This window comes from Schistocerca nitens, chromosome 3, assembly GCF_023898315.1.
Source record: "Schistocerca nitens isolate TAMUIC-IGC-003100 chromosome 3, iqSchNite1.1, whole genome shotgun sequence".
NCBI classification, from domain to species: Eukaryota; Metazoa; Arthropoda; class Insecta; order Orthoptera; family Acrididae; genus Schistocerca; species Schistocerca nitens.
This window is the reverse complement of record NC_064616.1, coordinates 792,897,046-792,917,302: the sequence shown is the minus strand read 5'-3', so window position 1 is coordinate 792,917,302 and position 20,257 is coordinate 792,897,046. Positions and strand designations below refer to the sequence as shown.

Sequence of the window (20,257 nt, the reverse complement as noted above, 5' to 3'; positions counted from 1 at the left end):
AACGAGTAACGCATTGTGCTTGGTACCCCCTGTTGGTGATGTGGAAACCCAAGCAATATTAATAAAGAAAATAAAAACTTTTTGCAATGTTGTCTTTCAATTGATACCTTTATCCTTTTATTTGCACGTGCAATTAAAACCTTGATTGAAAATACTACTTGATTATATTAAAATGAATTGCTGTGTAACTAATGGAGAAAATTTAGATGTCTGCAGAGCAGTGTGTGTGGCATGAATTTGAAGCCCCTTATCACATGATGGACTGAAGTCTGTTGTAACAATATATTGCAAAATAAAAATGCTTGCATAACAATTACAAGATATTTTTCACTTCTGAATCACATTTCAATTTGGTTCATTACTAAGAGTTCAACAGAATAAAATTCAGTGCACTTTAACTAAGTACCTGACTCTCCCTTATATTTATTTAATAGCTCTGAATGTGGCAACTTCCTGAAGAATTTTGTACTTGCATTCCTACAGTAATTGTTAACCAATGAAATTTGTGGTAAAGAATTTCACACATTGTTCAGTCTGAGTAAACAAGGTTTCTACGTCATCCAAGGTGCAATTACAGAGCAGGATGGCACAGTTAGTACGATTTACAGAATATTGAGAATTGTGGGACACCATTTTCTTTACTACAATTAATCATTTCCTTTTCAGTATCATTCTAAGCTGCTTTAGAATTATTTTTAGAGTTTACAGTCTCATGTGCTTTAAATCTAGCAATTATACTTTTAGTTTTATATACCTTTCCAAGTTTTCAGTACCTTTTGAGGTGGTTCTTTCAGAATAGGAGTTTTTATGTAGATTGATACTGTGTAATGCTTAGTTGGCAGAATTTACCAACCAGTAGGTAGCAAAGAGGAAAACAAACTATTTTGGAGTCTTTCACCCAACTTACTACAAGTTGTCAGTGATTTTTTTTACAAACAAATCTGTGTGAGCTGCAGTAACAGTATTCACGGTAAAGATGTGTTTCACCTGTTTTTTGTTCACACTTCACTGATGAGAACACCTCATTCCTGTTTTCGCAGTTTTAGAGCATTTTCTGAGTGAAAGAGGAATTTGCATTTGGTAGGCTGGTCACTTTCTTCATTATTATTATTATTATTATTATTATTATTATTATTATTATTATTTTTTTCTACACGTATTTCTCAACATGATATGCTTCAAGTTTAAGAATTTTACAGCAAAATGGACACTGTGCTGCTAGGAAATTGAGAGCAATAGAAGTACTAATTGATTCTGAGATACCAGAGATTGTGTGAACATGGACTGGAAGAAAATGTAATCAAGATGTACAACGTTCTTCCATTTGACATATGAAGTCTTCCATTTGTAAGGTATTTGACCACTCAGATTTTCCATGTAGTAATTCCACGGAAATGTCTTAATTGCTAAAAACTTTATGTATGATGGGTTTTGAGTCATCAGATAATTGGGGCAAATTTACACAAAAGACAAATTACGAAAGCTAATACATAGTAATTATGAGGCCAAAGTAACAGCAGGAATGGAAATACATACTGGTACAAGTACCTACAATATGCTTTGGCAGGCTCATAGAAGTTAGCAATACAAGAAAAACATACCGTCTCATAGTTGCTGTTAGACAACATTTGGAACAGAAGATATTATCTGGGAACTTTATGTCGGACTGAAGACAGCAGACTTGAGGACTGTATTCTTGTAACTTGGTGCCAGATGGCGTTGATGTCAAAGATTGAGGCAAACCAAGACATAGCTTTTATAATACAGAAAACAATTTAAATATTCCAGCCACATTTTTGGATACAAGAGACTTGCATGCTTCAAAAAGGTAGACAGACAGAAACATACAGAAATTGTCTTGAAGCAGCAGCTATACAGAGAAAGGAAGAAGAGCTTAATATTAGGGCAGTACAGATCTCCAAGTTGTCAAGTAAGACATTTTCTCGAGTGACTGCATGTACCACTAGAAAAGGATACCAGAGAATTCACTTACATAATAGTAGTAGGTGATAATATAAAAACACTAGAAGGCAGTTCTCATTCAAGAAACTTATATGATCAAATCAGAACTTCACAACCTAAACTGAAGAGGGGGGGGGGGGGGGGGGCAGAACAACTATAGAGATGCTGCTGTTCCATCATTTGCAACACTGGTAGATCATGTTATCAGTCTATACAAAAAGTTCAGGTATTAAATATTACTTTCAGACCATTGCAAGCTGTTGATGGAAATAATTGACAAATCAAAATGCAATGCATGCACATTTATGGATGTAAGACATAGTAAAAAAAACTAAAGACGTTACACTTAGCTCAGAAAAATGGAGTAATAATAATAAAATTTTATCATCATTCAGTTTGTTAAAGCAATAGACAAAGTCAAAAGCATACATTTCCCAATGTACTTTAGTTTGCATGAAATGGGTAAAAGTAGAAACCACATGTTACCAAACAGTACTTTCCTCTAAAAAATTCAACAGTGTAAAAAGGATTGTTTACTAGTAGCTTATACAATTTGGCTTTAAAAACATTTACAGGCAATTCTTTAAAACCTTTCCTTAGTCTGTTAAACATCCTATGTAGGAATTCTGTGATTTACACAGTCTATGATGTGGCATGTCTACTCATGTTCTGTTTCTAGTATTATAGCTACAAATATCACTTCTCAATACAAATTTTGAAACATTGTTCCTAATGTACAACAGAACATTATAAATGAATAGGTTTACTATTGTTACATATTGCAATTTAACAAACAGAGGTTTACGGTGTACAGATTTACTGTAATCAGTAATTATCCTCACTACTTTCTTCTGCAAAAGCAAAATATTTGTGAGAATTACTACCCCACAATAAAATTCCACATGGTATAATCCTTTGGAAGAAAGTGAAATATGTTGATCTTACATAGTTAATTGGAACATATCTTTTTAATTCCTAATTAAATAAATGACTCTTGAAAGTCTACCTGATATATTTCTGATGTGTGGTTCCCAGGTCAATTTGTTATCAGTAAAATTTCAACAGTTTCTAGTTCATGGTGGTTAGGGATCTCCTTCAAGCTAATGTTAAGTTCCTGGGGTTTACTTTTTGCAAGAAACCATTCGCTCTGAACTGTAATGAAGGTTGAGCAAGGGTACTTTTGGTCAATGTTTTCAGTGTGGCTAGATCTGTGCTTTTATTTAGAAAACTTGTCATCAGCATACTTCCATTCTGCCCTCTCCAGCACTGTTCTCCACTGTCCTCTGACTCAGAGATTTTATATCTTTTTCCACATCATCTATCCACTGTTTTCGTGGCCTTCCTCTCTGTCTTCTACTGGCTGGCCTCCATTCAAAAATCTGTTTTGTTGTTCTTCTAGTATCCATCCTGAGGACATGCCCAAGCCAGACTATTCTTTTACTTATTATAATTCCTTGTATGAAGTGGTCCAGCTCAGTACTCATTCTAGATCTCCAGAAACCATTATTATCCTAGATTGCCCCACAGATCTTACACAGCAATCTATGTTCAAATATCCTGAGCTGTTGCTCATCACCACTCGTTAACGTCCATGTTTCGCATCTGTAGGTTATGGCTGGCCTCATCATGACCTTATATAGTTGCAGCTTCAGCTGCATATTTAATAAACTAGAGGCCAACAATTTCTTAAACATGGGAGCATCTATTACCACTTAGGATGCGCAGTTTTATTTCAGTTAACATGGAATTTGTGCTGCTAATATTAGAGCCCAAATAGTCAAAGTTCTGCACATGTTCAAAATTGAAACCGCCTGCTGATAATCTATCCACGTTATTAGTTTCCTTCCTGGCGAAATTCATGTACTTAGTCTTTGTTTCATTTATAGAAAGGCCTCTAGGTCTTGTCGCTTCTTTCATCTCACATATTGTCCTCTATAGTGACATCCTATACATCATTGGCATATGCACATATCTGAGTCGACTTTGTGCCTATGTAACCAGATATCTGAAGCTTCTGCATGGCTGCTTTGAGTCAGATTGAAAAGCATTGTAGAAAGTGTGTCCCCTTGTCTCACACCTTTACTAATGCTAAACCAATTGGTCAGTTCTCCATCCCCTCGCACTGCAGCCTTGGAACCTGTCAATGTTGCTTGAATAAGTGAGACATACTTCGATAGCATACCAAGCAGCAACAAATCATTTAGCATTTGTGCTCTATCCAGACTATCAAAGGCCTGCTTGAAGTCTACGCAGAGGTTATGAAGCTCAATGTTATACTCTTATGTCTTTTCATGTATTTACCTCAACACAAATATCTGGTCTGTTGTTGAGCTATTAGGTCAAAATCCACACTGATACTCCCCCAAAATCTCTTCTGAATAGGGTGCTAACCTGCTGCAGATAATACTCGAGATCTGATAGGTTACATTCAGCAAGGTAATTCTTCGGTAATTTGAACAGCAGGTTTTGCCTCCTTTCTTGTGTATTGGTTGGATTACATCTCAGGTCCATTCTTCTGGGATTCTTTCCTGATTCCATATCAACTTAAGTTAGTGGATCTACTTTTGAAGATCAGTTCCCCATTTTTTAGCAGTTCTGCAATTATTTCATTGGTTCCTGGTGCTTGATAATTTTTTAAACAATGCGCTACCTTCCATACTTCCTCTGATGCTGGATCCTCTACTTCTGAATCTATGGAATAATAGAGTGGCTGCCCATTCCTGGTATGATTGCCCTCCAAATTCCCTTGAAATATTCTCGCCATCTATCCACATCATCTTGTTTATCTGTCAGCAAATTTCTCTCTTTGCCCTTACAAGCTGTTATTTTTGGTCTATATTCTTGAGTTCCTTTCCTGTAGTATTTTCTGCTTTCATTCCTTTTTTGCTGCTCTCCTCTATCTTTCTCTTCATGGCTTCCCTTTTTCTTCTCCTGCATACCCTTGCTGCCTCTATTCTCTTTTCATTATATAATGCCTGATTTGATCTAGTATTCTGCTGCAAGCATTTCAGCCTTGCTTTCTTTTTCTGTTCCACTGTGTCTACATTCATCATACCAGTCTTCATTCCCAAGCCTCCTTACTTCTCCCAGTATTTCATGTGCTGTTGTCCTAATGACATCTTTAATAGAGTTCCATTCTTTGTCTATATCATCTCCAACATCTTTTGTTTGTAACTTGTGTCTCAATCTGTTCGCGTACTCCTGAATAGTATACCTACCTTTCAGTTGTTCTATATTCCATTTCTTTACTCTGGTACTACTTCCTCTGCCAGCCATGGCAAGTTTCTGTCTCACTTTGGCTCCTAGTAAGTAACGGTCAGAATCAGAATTAGCTCCTTGGAAAGTGCGCACAATTTCCATATTGCATGCCCACCTCTTTGATGTCAATATATGGTCTATTTGGCTGGCTTCATTTGTTTTTGGTATTTTCCACCCTTACCAAACACTCTTCTGAATGCCTCTTCCTTTCCCAGTTTTCCATTATAGTCACCAAGAACTATTTGGGGATCATATTTGGGTATTCTGTCGCACACCTCCTGTAGTTTATCATAGAAGATGTCTACAGTATCTTCATCTGATTCTTCCATTGGTGCATATACATTAACAAAGGTCACACTGTGAAATCTGCCTTTCATACGTAGAGTACATATTCTTTCATTATATGGTGTGAAGGCAATAACTGATCTATGCATATCCTTGGAGACTATAAACCCAACTCCATACTCCCCTTGTCTTTCATCTTTTCCTGAATAGTCCATCGAGAATTTCTGCTTATAAATCTCTTCTCTTCCCTTCCACCTGATTTCCTGCAGTGCAACATCTCCTATTCTGTACCTTAGCACCTCTTCTGCAACACTATTCATCACTCCTGTTTGCAGCAGTGTGTGCATGTTCCAAATATAAGCATTGATAAATCCATATTACTGTTTCCTAGCATAGTTTGTCTACGTAGGGGCAGTCTGGCATTCCTTGTTGAATTATTCACAATAATAGATTTTTTACAAGGCAGGGGTATCAGCCCTGTGCTCAACTCCCAACCTGGGGGACCAGGCTTTCATTTCAGGGTTAGCTCCCCTAGAGGGGTTGACGACCTAGCCTACAGAGTTCCCCCCCTACCCTATGGTGTGGGACACACAACGTCTAGCTCCTCAGTTGAGACCACTCCGGCTGGTACATACCTCAACCTCATCAGAGCACACAAACCCTCCCACCCAGCACTGGAGGTGCCTATGGTAATGCAGTATCCCCTGGGAGGGGATCATTAATCATTAACAGAAACAATAAAGATCCAAGCACTCACATTTGTGGCACTCCAGACCTAATATAAACCAAATTTGACTTAGTGATTAAAATTCTTTTGGGTATTAAGCCACATCATTGCTAAAAACTAACAACAATAATAAACTAAAACCGACATTTTGGCAAAATTGCAATGGACTTCCTCAGGGCACGACTTGTTTTGCTTGGGCATAGGTGCTTCTATTTATTACAGACTATCAATGTCTGACAGCACTGTCGTAAAACTTTTAATTGGCCCTCTAATATGATTGGCTAGTCATGACGTAAGGGAAGACTGAAGGAAAGAGGCTATTCGTGGATGTCCATGTTGTCAATGATTGGTAGCAGTCCACCAATCAGCGTTCGGCTTCTGGTCGGCAAGTTTTCTTCCTGGTGTGCACAGAAGTGGACTGACAAATTTGACTTCTTTGTACCAATGCACAAAACTCGTTGGCAGTTCTCTAGGAAAGATTTAAACATGTTTATACTGTTGCCATCAAAACTGTAATAGAGTAGCTTAGTCAACAAAGTATTTTGCTCTACAGAATCAAAAGCCCTGTTCAGGTCACAAAACATAGCCGGAGCATAGCCCCTAGCCTTGAACACAACTAGGACAAATTTTACTTGGGAATCCATTGAGTCAGTTGTGGATTTACCGTTCCTGAACCCAAATTGTTCATCACTGATTATATTTGATTTGCCCAAATAAACAACTTTTTTTATACATTATTGTTTCAAAAATTTTAGAAAAGAAAGGAGTTATGGATATGGGCCTATAGCTAGTTGGATAGTTCTTTTCAACTTTTTTATACATGGGCACAACTAGAAATTTGTAGTTTCACAGGGAACTTACCTCCATCTAGAGATTTATTTACACAATAAGTTAAAGGATAAATTACGCCGTCAATAACATCTTTAAACAAATTACATGAACAAATCAGTAATCAACACTAGCTGAAGGTTTGAAATTTTTCCCTATATTCAAGATAGTACTTTGATACACTCCTGTGAAAGAGCTTGGGAAAGGCTTTTCAAAGTAGTTGTCACTGATACTAAGTGCGGTTTTGGGAGGTTCGTTTATTAACTACTAATTTCTTCAAGAGAACTGGCGTTCTATGGGTCGGAGCTTGGAATGTCAGATCCCTTAATCAGGCAGGTAGGTTAGAAAATTTAAAAGGGAAATGTTCAGGTTAAAGCTAGATATAGTGGGAATTAGTGAGGTTCGATGGCAGGAGGAACAAGACTTACGGTCAGGTGAATATAAGATTATAAATACAAAATCAAACAGGGGTAATGTAGGAGTAGGTTTAATAATGAATAAAAAAAACAGGAGCTTGGATAGGCTACTACAAGTAGCATAGTGAATGCATTATTGTAGCCAAGGTAGACACGAAGCCCAGGCCTACCACAGTAGTACAAGTTTATATGCCAATTAGGTCCACAGATGAAGAGTTTGACGAAATGTATGATGTTAAAAAAAAATATTCAGTTAGTGAAGGGAGCTGAAAATTTGAGTTATGGGGGACTGGAATTTGATAGTAGGAAAAGAAAGAAGGAGTAGTAGTAGGAGTAGTAGTAGTAGTAGTAGTAGTAGTAGTAGGTAAATATGGAATGGGGGTAAGGAATGAGAGAGGAAGCCACCTGGTAGAATTTCATTCAGAGCATAGTTTAGTCATAGCCAACACTTAGTTTAAGAATCATGAAAGAAGGTTGTATATGTGGAAGAGGCCTCGAGACACTGGAAGATTTCAGATAGGTTATATACTGGTAAGAGAGAGAGATTTAGGAACCAGGTTTTAAATCTTAAGACGTTTTCAGAGACAAATGCGGACTCTGACCACAATTTATTGGTTGTGAACTGTAGATTAAAACTGAAGAAACCGAAAAAAGGTGGCAATTTAAGGAGATGGGACCTGGATAAACTGAAAGAACCAAAGGTTTGTAGAGTGTTTCCAAGAAAGCATTAGAGAATAATTGACAAGAATGGGGGAAAGAAATATGGTAGAAGAAGAATGGGTAGCTTTGAGAGATCAAATACTGAAGGCAGCAGAGGGTAAAGTAGGTAAAAAGATAAGGGTTAGTATAAATCCTTGGGTAACAGAAAAGGTACTGAATTTAATTTATGAAAGGAGAAAATATAAAAATGCAGTAAATGAAGCAGGCAAAACGGAATACAAACATCTCAAAAATAAGATTGACAGGAAGTGCAAAATGGCAAAGCACCGATGGCTAGACGACAAATGTAAGGATGTAGAGGCAGATATCACTAGGGGGTAAGATAGATGTTGCCTACAGGAAATTTAAAGGGACCTTTGGATAAAGAGGAACACTTTATGAATATCAAGAGCTCAGATGGAAAACTAGTTCTAAGCAAAGAAGGGAAAGCAGAAAGGTGGAAGGAGCGTATAGAGGGTCTATACAAGGGTGACGTACTTGTGGGCAAAATTATGGAAATGGAAGAGGACGTAGATGAAAATGAAATGGGAGATACAATACTGTGTGAAGAATTTGACAGAGCACTGAAAGGTCCCAGAAATAGACAACATTCCATTAGATTAGATTTACTTTCACTCCAATTGATCCGTAGTGAGGAGGTCCTCCAGGATGTGGAACATGTCAGAAAAACAACAATACATGACAAATATTTATAACTAAAACAAATAAGCTAATGTACCATTCCACAGGTCCCAAGTGGAATGATCGTCATTTTACAAATACTAATGCACTGAATTTAAAATAAAAAAGTTTTTTTATTTATTTATAAGGTAATACAACTACTGTAATACGTATTTACAATGAACACATTACTGCACTGAAATGGTGTAGAAGTTAGATTATACTAAAACAAACACACACACACACACACACACACATTTTCAATGAACACATTACTGCACTGAAATTGTGCAGAAGTTACGTTGTACTTATATACAAATCAGTTGGTTTTACTAAGAAATTCATCAATGGAGTAGAAGGAGTTGGCCACCAATAAATCCTTTAGGCTTCTCTTAAACTGAATTTCATTGGTTGTTAAGCTTTTTATGGCTGCTGGCAAGTTATTGAAAATGTGTGTTCCTGAATAATGCACACCTTTTTGTACAAGACTAAGTGACTTTAAATCCTTGTGAAGATTATTCTTATTTCTAGTATTGATTCCATGAATTGAGCTGTTGGTTTGAAAAAGTGATATATTTTTAATGACAAATTTCATTAAGGAATAAATATATTGGGAAGCAGTAGTTAGTATCCCTAGTTCCCTAAACAGGCTTCTGCAGGATGTTCTTGAGTTCACACCACATATAACTCTCACTGCACGTTTTTGTGCCCGGAAAACTTTAGCTTGGCTTGATGAATTACCCCAAAAAATAATCCCATATGACATTATGGAATGAAAGTAAGCATAGTATGCCAGCTTTTTCATTTTTATATCCCCTATGTCTGACAAAATTCGCATTGCAAACAGATTTGTTAAGACGCTTCAGCAGTTCTGTGGTGTGCTCCTCCCAGTTGAATTTATTATCAAGCTGTAATCCCAAGAATTTAACACTGTCCACTTCTTCTATCTTCTTGTCATCGTATGTTAGACATATACTCTTGGGACACCCCTTACAAGTTCTGAACTGCATGTAGTGTGTTTTTTCAAAGTTTAGTGAGAAAGAATTGGCTAGGAACCAGTGATACTGATAGCCTTGGGAGAGCCAGCCAGGACAAAACTCTACCATCTGCTGAGCAAGATGTATGAGACAGACGAAATACCATCAGATTTGAAGAAGAATACAGTAATTCCAATCCCAAAGAAATCAGGTGTTGACATGTGCGAAAATTACTGAACTATCAGTTTAAGAAGTCATGGCTGAAAAATGCTAACACGAATTCTTTACAGATGAATGGAAAAACTGGTAGAACCCAACCTTGGGCGAGATCAGTTTGGATTCCGTAGAAATGTAGGAACACATGAGACAATACTGACCCTTCAACTTATCTTAGAAGTTAGATTAAGGAAAGGCAAACCTATGTTTCTAGCATTTGAAGACTAAGAGAAAGCTTTTGACAGCATTGACAGGAATACTCTCTTTCAAATTCTGAAGGTGGCAGGGAGTAAAAGGCTATTTACAATTTGTACAGAAACCAGATGGCAGTTATAAGAGTGAGGGGCATGAAAGGGAAGCTGTGGTTGGGCAGGGAGTGAGACAGGGTTGCAGCCTGATGCTGAGGGAATTAGATTAGGAAATAAGACACTTAAAGTAGTATATGAGTTTTGCTATTTGGGGAGCATAATAAATTATGATGGTCATAGTAGAGGATATAAAATGTAGACTGGCTATGGCAAGGAAAGCGTTTCTGAAGAAGAGAAATTTGTTAACACTGAGTATATATTTAAATGTCAGAAAGTCTTTCTTGAAAGTATTTGTATGGAATGTAGCCATGTATGGGATTGAAACGTGGACGATAAATAGTTTGGACAAGAAGAGAATAGAAGCTTCCGAAATGTGGTGCTACAGAAGAATGCTGAAGATTAGATGGGTAGATCACATAACTAATGAGGAGGTATTGAATAGAATTGGGGAGAAGAGGAGTTTGTGGCACAACTTGACTAGAAGAAGGGATCGGTTGGTAGGCCATGTTCTGAGGCATCAAGGGATCACCAATTTAGTATTGGAGGGCAGTGTGGAGGGTAAAAATCGTAGAGGGAGACCAAGAGATTAATACACTGAGCAGATCCAGAAGGATGTAGGTTGCCGTAGTTACTCAGAGATAAAGAAGCTTGCACAGGATAGAGTAGCGTGGAGAGCTGCATCAAACCAGTCTCTGGACTGAAGACAACAACAATTTCTTCAATGGACTGGATACAAAGTTTCTTACATTCTTCTGGGGTTATGGCTATACACTCTTTTTATGTAGGGTAAACAATAGAGTTAATTACACTTACAGCTTCTCTCTCTCTCTCTCTCTCTCTCTCTCTCTTTTTTTTTTTTTTTACTATATCATGTAGTTTCTTTGCTTCATTGATTGCCTGCTTATACTTAGCTCTAGCATACAATTCTTTATACACTTCTGATTTACCAGTTTCATACAGTACAGAATATAGCATAACAGTAACACGGTTATAGAAAATCCATGGATAAACATTGGGGGCAATAAAATATTATATGCTGTAATAAAAGCAAAAATATAATGAGAAAGAAATGGATCACACTAGTCATTCAATGGGCAAGAGGGAACCTGAAAAATCCATACGAGAGGCACAAAAAAATATTGAAAATTGAACCAGTAATGAAGACTACACAAAGAGAAAGAGAGAGAGAGAGAGAGAGAGAGAGAGAGAGAGAGAGAGATTCCCACAGATTGCTAAAGGAAATAAAGATGATGTACTTCAAGTACCACTTAATATGGCAAAGACTGTCTGGACTTTGATTAGCACAGACAGAAAAGAAATACCGAAAAAAGAAGAAGGAGAGGAATTTTTGGACCCGCACTTCATCACTTCCATTTTCTATGAACACAATGTTAACTGTGGTAGACAATCTCTTATGACAAAATCCCACAAAACAAAAAGAATAATATATTTCTTTAAGCAATGTAAATGTAACAATGTTTATTCCTTTCAAACAAATGATACAGAAATATAAAAAATAATCTGCAAAATGAAAAAAAATGCCATAGGGCCTGATGACATTTGTACAAGAGTAGTTAATTACTGTTCAGAGTTTCCAGTAGAGCCACTGACATTTCTAATAAAGAAGTGTACGGAAGAATCCCTGAGCCTCAAAACCAACACAGTATTGGGCCAACTGCTTTTCACTCTCTATATAAATGATATGAGTACACTGAAGGGTCCAAATGTCATTATACATGCTGATGATATGGTCAACGGAGGCGACCAATTCCACCCGTCGGCTTTGACCAGTGACGTAAGGGTGGTGGTGTGTGTGACGTATGATGGTGTGGAGTTTATTTTATGAGTGTGTTGTGTTTGTAGATGTTGTCTTGTTGTGGTTGGTGGTGTCCTCTGGTGGTATGCATATAGTCTGAGTGTTATGTGGTGTATTGGGTTCATTTGGGTGTTGGTGCTAGAAGTGTGCTTTTATTGGTCGTGACTGTTATAGAAGAATGGAAATTGGTTTCAGTGAGTTAAGAATTAAGTTTCTGTTGTGTGTATGTTATTGTGGTGGTGTTGTTTGGTGTTTGTCGCACGGTAAGTCATTTAATTCAGTTTGTGGCTTCTATTGTTAGGTATGGATATGACTTCTAGGTTTAATAGTGCGCGCCTGCGGGCTAAAATGGGGGACGACATGTTATCCGCTATTACGTTTCTGCAACTTTTTGGGCTTGTGGTGGAGATGGTTAGCCAGAGTTCTGGTGTCTCGGACTAAGGACTGTTGGTGAATTTTTGTTTTTATGTGGAGGGTGAAGGTCGGGGAGGGGAGAGTAGGTTGTAGGTGGGTTGGAAGTTTGTTTGTTTGTTTGTGTGTGTGTGTGTGTGTGTGTGTGTGTGTGTGTGTGTTTGGGGTCACTGACCTAGTGTATAGTGCCAGAACTTTTTTGTGCTAAGTAGTCATCTTTTCGGGTCTATTATTCGTGTGTTATGATGTTCAGTGGAGTTTTTATGTGTTGTTGGGTTGGTGTTATTTACTGCACGTGTTGGTGGTTGATGTTTTGGTATCGGCACTTGTGGTCGATTTATGTATCTTAGGGGAAGTACTCAATTTCAATTTTTTTGGTATCGCCAGTTGTATTTGAGGCGAGCAATGTCACCACACTCAAGATTTGTCGGATTCCACTATCAAACCATACCTGCAATCTAAAGACTCATGTAGACATTATGGACTATGAAATCATGAAAGAAATAATCACTGAAATGGGAGAGCTCAATGGAAAGACTTGTCTCATTTATGACAACTATCAGGGCAAACCAGTACATAACACACATGACAAATTCATTTATATGACTATTACAAACAAACTGATTAAATGGAATAGGCCTACTCTATTTGCATGAATACATACAGTGTTTTTAAAGCACACAGCCTATGACCTCTGCACTGACTACCGACTGTGTGTGTGGGATGGAACACTGCAAGAATCTTAAGCACCTGAACCAATAATCAAATAAAATTTCTTTACAGATATAGAAGCACAATAACAAAATCCAGTACTGACAAGTCGAACAACTATCACAAGAAGCTTCCTTAGGACCTCTAATTATACTATCTGACATCTGAAGAAACTTCTTTTCATTTATCCAAGGAATGTATGATAATACAATACTGTGTCAGTTAAATATATGTAAACTGAGTGTCAAATACGATCCTATATTTTGACTGATGCCATAATCGTAAATTGGACGAATAATTTGTCGATACACAGAATAAGATATTACTAGGAAACCAAGTTCAACGAGAATGCCAAACCACTCATAACACTTTGACAACCCACAGCACCGACAGATGCAACGTGTATCAAATTTTGTTGGAAAGGTTCTTCCATATTTTTGTAAATGGGAACCATTATGTTAAACCATGTTACGTACAAGGAAAATGTTATATGGTCTTACACTTGCTACTCGGCTACCCTTAACTTGTTTCTAGTTTACATGGACGTATAAAAATGTGGGAACAACCGAGTTAAGAAAAATCACTTGCTGGTATTTCAAATTACTCGCAATTCAATGCCAATAAACTTTTGGAAAAAAATAAACACCATAATATTAACGTAGCTGTGTTGTTTCGTTTTTAATCACAACAAACATGTACTGTAAACAATCATAAGAGAACTGTAACAGTATAGATTTGAAAATCCATTCATAGTCAACAAACCACCAACAAAACAACGTAAAGTATACTCACATATACACAGCTGAATTACGTATGCATAATACGACCACACGACGATCGTAACTATGAAGAGTACAGGAACCCATTTAACAGTTTGGAAGCACCACATATACAGTTTTGTACGGTTATGATCGTTAGTGTTCGAGGGCATCATTTGAAACATCCATACACTTTCATTTCTCTGTCACACACACATATCTACACTACAAGACATAGCATGACAACTACACATCCGTATACCCAACGTGATTCCATTCAACTACCTAAGTACAAAACAAAGATATTTCAGTTACGTGACACTCCCACCAAAGATTTGTCACGTTTCACCTCACCCTGCAAATCGATAATTTAATCACAGACCATATATAGGCGTGAAAGGTGATCTGAGTAATTTTAAAAAAGTTTGCTCTGGCCCGTTTAAAATAATTTAGGTATAATATTGAGGGCTATTTACATTTTTTGCATGTCATTATCAAGCTTGTGACTTTTGCAAAGACCATACCGGTACTAAGGTGTACAATTATCTTACAGAGCAAACCTTGATCATTGTAGCGACAATAATAATAAATTTCTCAGGGTTAACACAAGTCTTGCAGTAATATGCTGAACATAATACTGCTAATGACACTACCACTAATGTCATTACTCCTAAAAAAAAATAACAATAATGAAGTAGAACCATTTTCATTTTTATAAAGCAGTTAACTTCGACTGCGGAAATGATGAGTGGCTTGAGTAGCCCAGTAGTACAGTTACCGTTACATATCCGGATGAAGAAATACAGTCGTCTTCAAGAAATCGTAAAATGAATGCCAAAGTAAAGAGTACTTCGAGATTGACACTCACAATTATAGTAGGAGTCACTCATTATTCCTCAGCGAAATTAAATTATACAGTCGTGATGGCAAAACAAAATAAAATTATCCGGAGCGTCTTGGAAATCCCAAAGAGACACAAAAACCAAAATCCTAATCGAGCACTTTCTTGGTATCTTTAAATACAGATTTATAAATGCCAGCCACCAAGATGAAATAGCTGTGTGAAGCTCTCCTCGAAAATAAAATTCTGCTTTACTAGAATGCTATTCCACTCTCCTTCTATCTTAGTCAATGAGGCCATGGATCTTCTGAAAGGATCTGGATTGTGCAAAATAAGACAAATGCACGTAGCCTCTGTTATAGTCAGTGAGGTGAAAAGGATTGTCACTAAAATTCAAAATAAAAATTCGTCTAGCTTTGACGATATTTCCACTAACGTACTTCAGCACTGTCACACTTCCATTTGTGTACTACTTTGCCTTATATTTAAAAAATCCCTTCTACAAGATACTGTCCCAGACAGAATGAAATATGACGATGCGAAATCAGTATTCTAGAAAAAAATTGATGCTTCAAATTATTGCCCTGTTTCCCTTTTAACATGCTTCTCCAATATTCTCGAGAAACTTAAATATAAGAGAATTGTGGAACACCTGAACATCTATAGGGTTCTTAGCTATTGTCAATTTCGATTCCAAACAGGCATATCAACTGAGATACTATACTTTCTTTACCAATAATGTTTTGGAAGCACTGAACAATAGATTGGTTTCAGCTGGTATATTTTGCGATTTAACCAAAGCCGTCATCTGAACCATGAAATCCTCGTTTCGAAAGCGGTATAATACAGTCAAAGTGACACAATGGGAATGAGGCTTCGATCATACCTGACTGATAAAAAGCAGAGGGTGTCGTTGAACGATGGAGATGGCACAACAGCCTCATCTGAATGGGCAACAGTATGTAAAGGAGTGCCTCAAGGTGCTGTGCTGGACCCCTTACTCTTCCCTTTTTTTAAATGACCTTCCACTTTGTACAAAAGCTACTAACAAATTTACTTTCTTTGCACTTGGTACATATTACATACCTTTTAGTTGAAAAACACCTGACAATGACAGTGCAACATTTGCCAACTTTTTGTGCCATGATCTCATAAGTGGTTCAGCAGCAGTGACCTGAATTTAAAAAAAAAGAAACATTTCCTTGGGTCTCAGAAAGTCAGGGAGAACATAAGTCTAAGCTGTAATGATCAAAATATATAGCAAGTTGATTCTTCAAAATTTGTACACCTGCACTTTGACAGTAAACTAAACTGGTCTTGCCATGTTCTGGACTTGAAAAAAAAAGACTTAGTTCAGCAACATAAGCTCTATGTATGACAGCAGTAGCTACTAATATTGACACTATTAAGGCTGCTTATTTTGGCTATTTTCATTCATTTTTTCTCTGTGGAAAAATATTTTGGGGTAAGCAACAATTGTCAAATAAAGTATTTGCCACTCAGAAAAGAGCAATCCAAATTCTAAGTGGAGTTAACAGAATCCAGTCATGCAGAAATCTTTTTAAAATACATATAAAATTAACAACAACCTCACAATATATCCTATCCCTTATGTGCTTTATTGTTAAGAAATTCCCCATGCAGAAAATCAATAGCATATATAATGACTATGACACAAGATCAAAATATGAGTTGCACATTGATAGAAACAACTTGAGTCTAATACAAAAGGTCATGTACTACTGAAGCACGAAGGCATTTAATGCACTCCCATTGGGCATAAAACATTTTAACAGTGTAATGCCTCAGTTTAGGAGTACATTGAAACAATATCTTGTGAAAAACTCTTTTTTAATCTTTTGAATGATTTCTTGGAGCCTTTAGCTGCCATTTTCTTTATTTCCTGTACGGCTGTACAATTTCGGCCTTAGGCCATTTTCAAGTATCTAAAACGGAAGTTTCATACATTGGATACATTAATGACACTTGTGATTTTTATGTAGGAACAAGTCATATCTGTAGATGTAGTAGGCACATTATAACTTACTTTACAGATGATTTTTTGGTAACATATTATATCATATACGTCGTTGCTCCTATTACATCAAATCATGCTCATAAATTAGTTTGAGGTGTTGACACTATTTTAGAAGCACATCACTTTCGCGCTATTGTTGCAAAGCTCTTAAATAACGTTCTTAACACTAAGAAGATTATAATTATTTTAAAGAATTTTGCTATTTAACCTGCATATGCTTTTGTTCTCAGATATATTTAATTATTGTTCATCATTGGTGTAAATGTGACTATATGCAATTTCTTTAAAATAACTTGTAAATATTTTTTCTGTTATTGTAGGCGCACATCATTTTTGAATAGTTGGTACAAAGATCTTATATGTCACATTTATCACAGTACTTTAATGAGATAGTACTGAGAACCACAAGAGTGAAGTAAAAATGCTTTATGGTTGCTTGATGTTTTGCATTACAGTCATATTTATTAATGAGTGTAGTGATAGTTTTACATTCTGTGCTTCTGTAATGCTTCGCCCTAGAACTGGTAGAAAGTTGTCTAGGAATTTCCCATTTTGCAGGTCTTTTTGCTCACTTAAAACTTTGTCTGATTGATCTTTTAGATGTATTCTTTAATATAAATATTTCTACATTGTACTGGTGAAATTTGCTATTACCAATTTGTGGCTGAACACGATAACCTGTGTCAGCACAGAAATTTTTATTCAGGCTAATGACATACTTCAAGCCTAGGAAATGTGGAATAATTGTAATTTACTATTTGATTGTTTTATACAACTGTTTCATGGCAGAAAATGCCTAAACTTGTAATTATTAGCATATTTTGTTCCTAGACACATATTACAACCTGTGTCTATTAGCCCTGTTCTCATCTATAATTATGACCCATTCCATATTCATGCAGATCTTTCGTATACTGGATCAAAAGAACAGGAATAAATAAATAAATGATTCTATTGCAAGAAATGCTTTTCACAAGCGAAGAAATCCTTAAATTGCGTAGATATTTTTTTAAGAGAAAGGCCCAAAAGACAGTCATGAAGAACAACTTAGCTCTCAGCACATCCACTACTGTTAATAATAGGTCTGTCTGAAAGTTTGATACTGTCAATAACAGACTGTTTTCTAACACTGAGGTTTCAAAACAAAATGTGATATTTCTATTAATGTAATGCTCTAATTAAGATTAAAAACCGGAATAACGTTGATGAAACAGACAAATTCTGTTATAAGATGGTTACCAGAGTGGTTAAGATCGCAAAACGCCATATGAAAATCTTATTGGGTGACTTTAATGTCCAAGTTTATATATTTATTTAATCTTTTCGTCGCTTGTACTGGTAGTACAATGTACAAGTTGATATAGGACTTCACTCTAATCATTACAGAGAACAGTTCTCAAGGTTATATGTAGTTCTACATGTTAGAAATTACAAAAGTTACAGATCTATACATTAATTGTAGTTCAAGTAGTCAGTTACTGAATAGAAGCGGTAGTACTATAAATATTATCTAAGATATCCTTTAAAAGCATTAATATTAAGTATTTATTTTAAATATTTGGTAACTTGCTGAATAGTTTAATCCGATATATCTAGCACCTTTCTAATACAGACTTGTATTAGCTGGGAGTAAATGCAAGTTGCCTTTTAATCTAGTGTTGTGATTATATAAGTCACAATTTTTTCTGATCTATTACCATTTTCAATTACATTTTTAATGCAAATTAATGTGTCAAGAATAAACATGTGTGCTAGTGGTAGCATTTTTTATCTTTAAAAAACTGACTTACATGACTATCTAGCTTTGCTTCCTGTAATAATCCTAGTGGTTCCTTTCTGGATTCTGGAAGTCCCCTGCGCTGCTGGTGAATTTCCCCAGAATATGAGTTGAGATTTTAAATATGCTTTAAAATATGCATTTTAAGCAGATGTTAGTGCCTGTGCGTATGCCTCCTGCTAGAGCCCTTAAGACATAACAACCTGAAATCTGTTTGTCATTAATGTATTCGGCATTTTTGTCTCATATCAGGTATCTTCGAATCAAAATGGCAAGAAACTTTGTTACCTCTTTATTTATTCATTGATTTGTGTGGGAATTATAATTTTCCATTACTGGCACCTGCCCAGAAAGCAAACAGTATGGTGATCACCCAACACAATAATGAGCGAATTCCACACAGACCATGTTGCCTCATCTTGAGAGTGCGCTCCAACATAATGAATATCAAAGTCAAAAATAGGATAAATGTAAATTATCATCACTATGTCTCAGTAATAAAGTGCAGACTCATACCTGTTAACAGAAGGAACAACACAGCAGCTGTATCCCAGTTTGGCACCAATAAACGAAATGATAAAGAAAATGAATTCAAAGACCTAGCTCAACCAGTGGAGAAACATTTATTAAATACAGAGGATAATTGGTTAAGGCTGTCAAAAAACAACAGGGATAAAAAAATGAGGAAGATATACTCTTAGCATAGTGTGGGGCAGCAGGTGGAATAATTGAATACATGTTTTGTATTTATGCTGTTTGCCGTTCTCAACACTGGCTCTCTAACTACAATATTGGCAACCAGAAAGTGATTAGCAAAATGTGAAGCCTGTAATTAGAATTTCTAGTGCCCACTTCATCTGAGAAATACATTCATAGCTACAGCCTATAGCTCTGAGGAATTAGGAGATTGTCTGGGATTCATAATCAAAAACCATTCTCTCTAAAATGTTCACTATATTTTGAAAGTCACAGACCAAAAATAATCCACACAATCCAACTACCAGAGCAGTTCAGAGTCTAATGCGCTGATGCCACCTATAACTGTTCAAATTAAATGTTTAAGTGAATGCTCACCATAATTTGTTGATAATGTTCATCAAACGCCACACTAAATAATGGTAGAATGTCTGTCCTGCGGCAGCACATGAAAATACGACATACGCAAACTAAAGATAGATCATTAACGTCATCCCAAAATTAACACTTCACTCGAAAACGATTTCATGGTTATGCATATCCCGAGTAACTTATTACTACATCCGAGGCTGTTTATATCAACGATACCAACGCGACGCGACTCCCGGCACAGGTGGAGCGCTAATCAGCATCTGGAGAGAACTGGGGCCTTCTTTTTTCTCGCACAGCGTTCTTACATATAAAGCCGTGGTGCGGACTGCTAAGGGAACGCCTGATCAAATCTGCTCTCCCGACTAGCTGCTGGGCTAGTAATGCACCACTTTAAGTTATCGAATAAATCATTGCTTCCTTTGCTGATGGCCGATGAAGCTTTCAATTTAATTGTGCAATCAGCACACAAGTAAGTAATCA

General features: G+C 36.5%; 1 protein-coding gene across 7 annotated transcripts in view; it reads right to left on the bottom strand.

The window, feature by feature from the left end:
• The window catches only part of LOC126248810 (palmitoyltransferase ZDHHC20-B-like), a 344,143-nt gene extending 329,790 nt beyond the window's left edge, over window positions 1–14,353 (bottom strand). For 6 of the 7 annotated variants that reach the window (XM_049950220.1, XM_049950216.1, XM_049950217.1 and 3 more), the window contains exon 1: window positions 14,088–14,353. In XM_049950220.1, coding sequence (XP_049806177.1) covers window positions 14,088–14,238 — 151 coding nt within the window. In that variant the 5' untranslated portion in view covers window positions 14,239–14,353. The remainder of the gene's footprint in view (window positions 1–14,087) is intronic. The other variant, XM_049950215.1, reaches the window with a different exon arrangement.
• Between the last annotated feature and the right edge of the window lie 5,904 nt (window positions 14,354–20,257).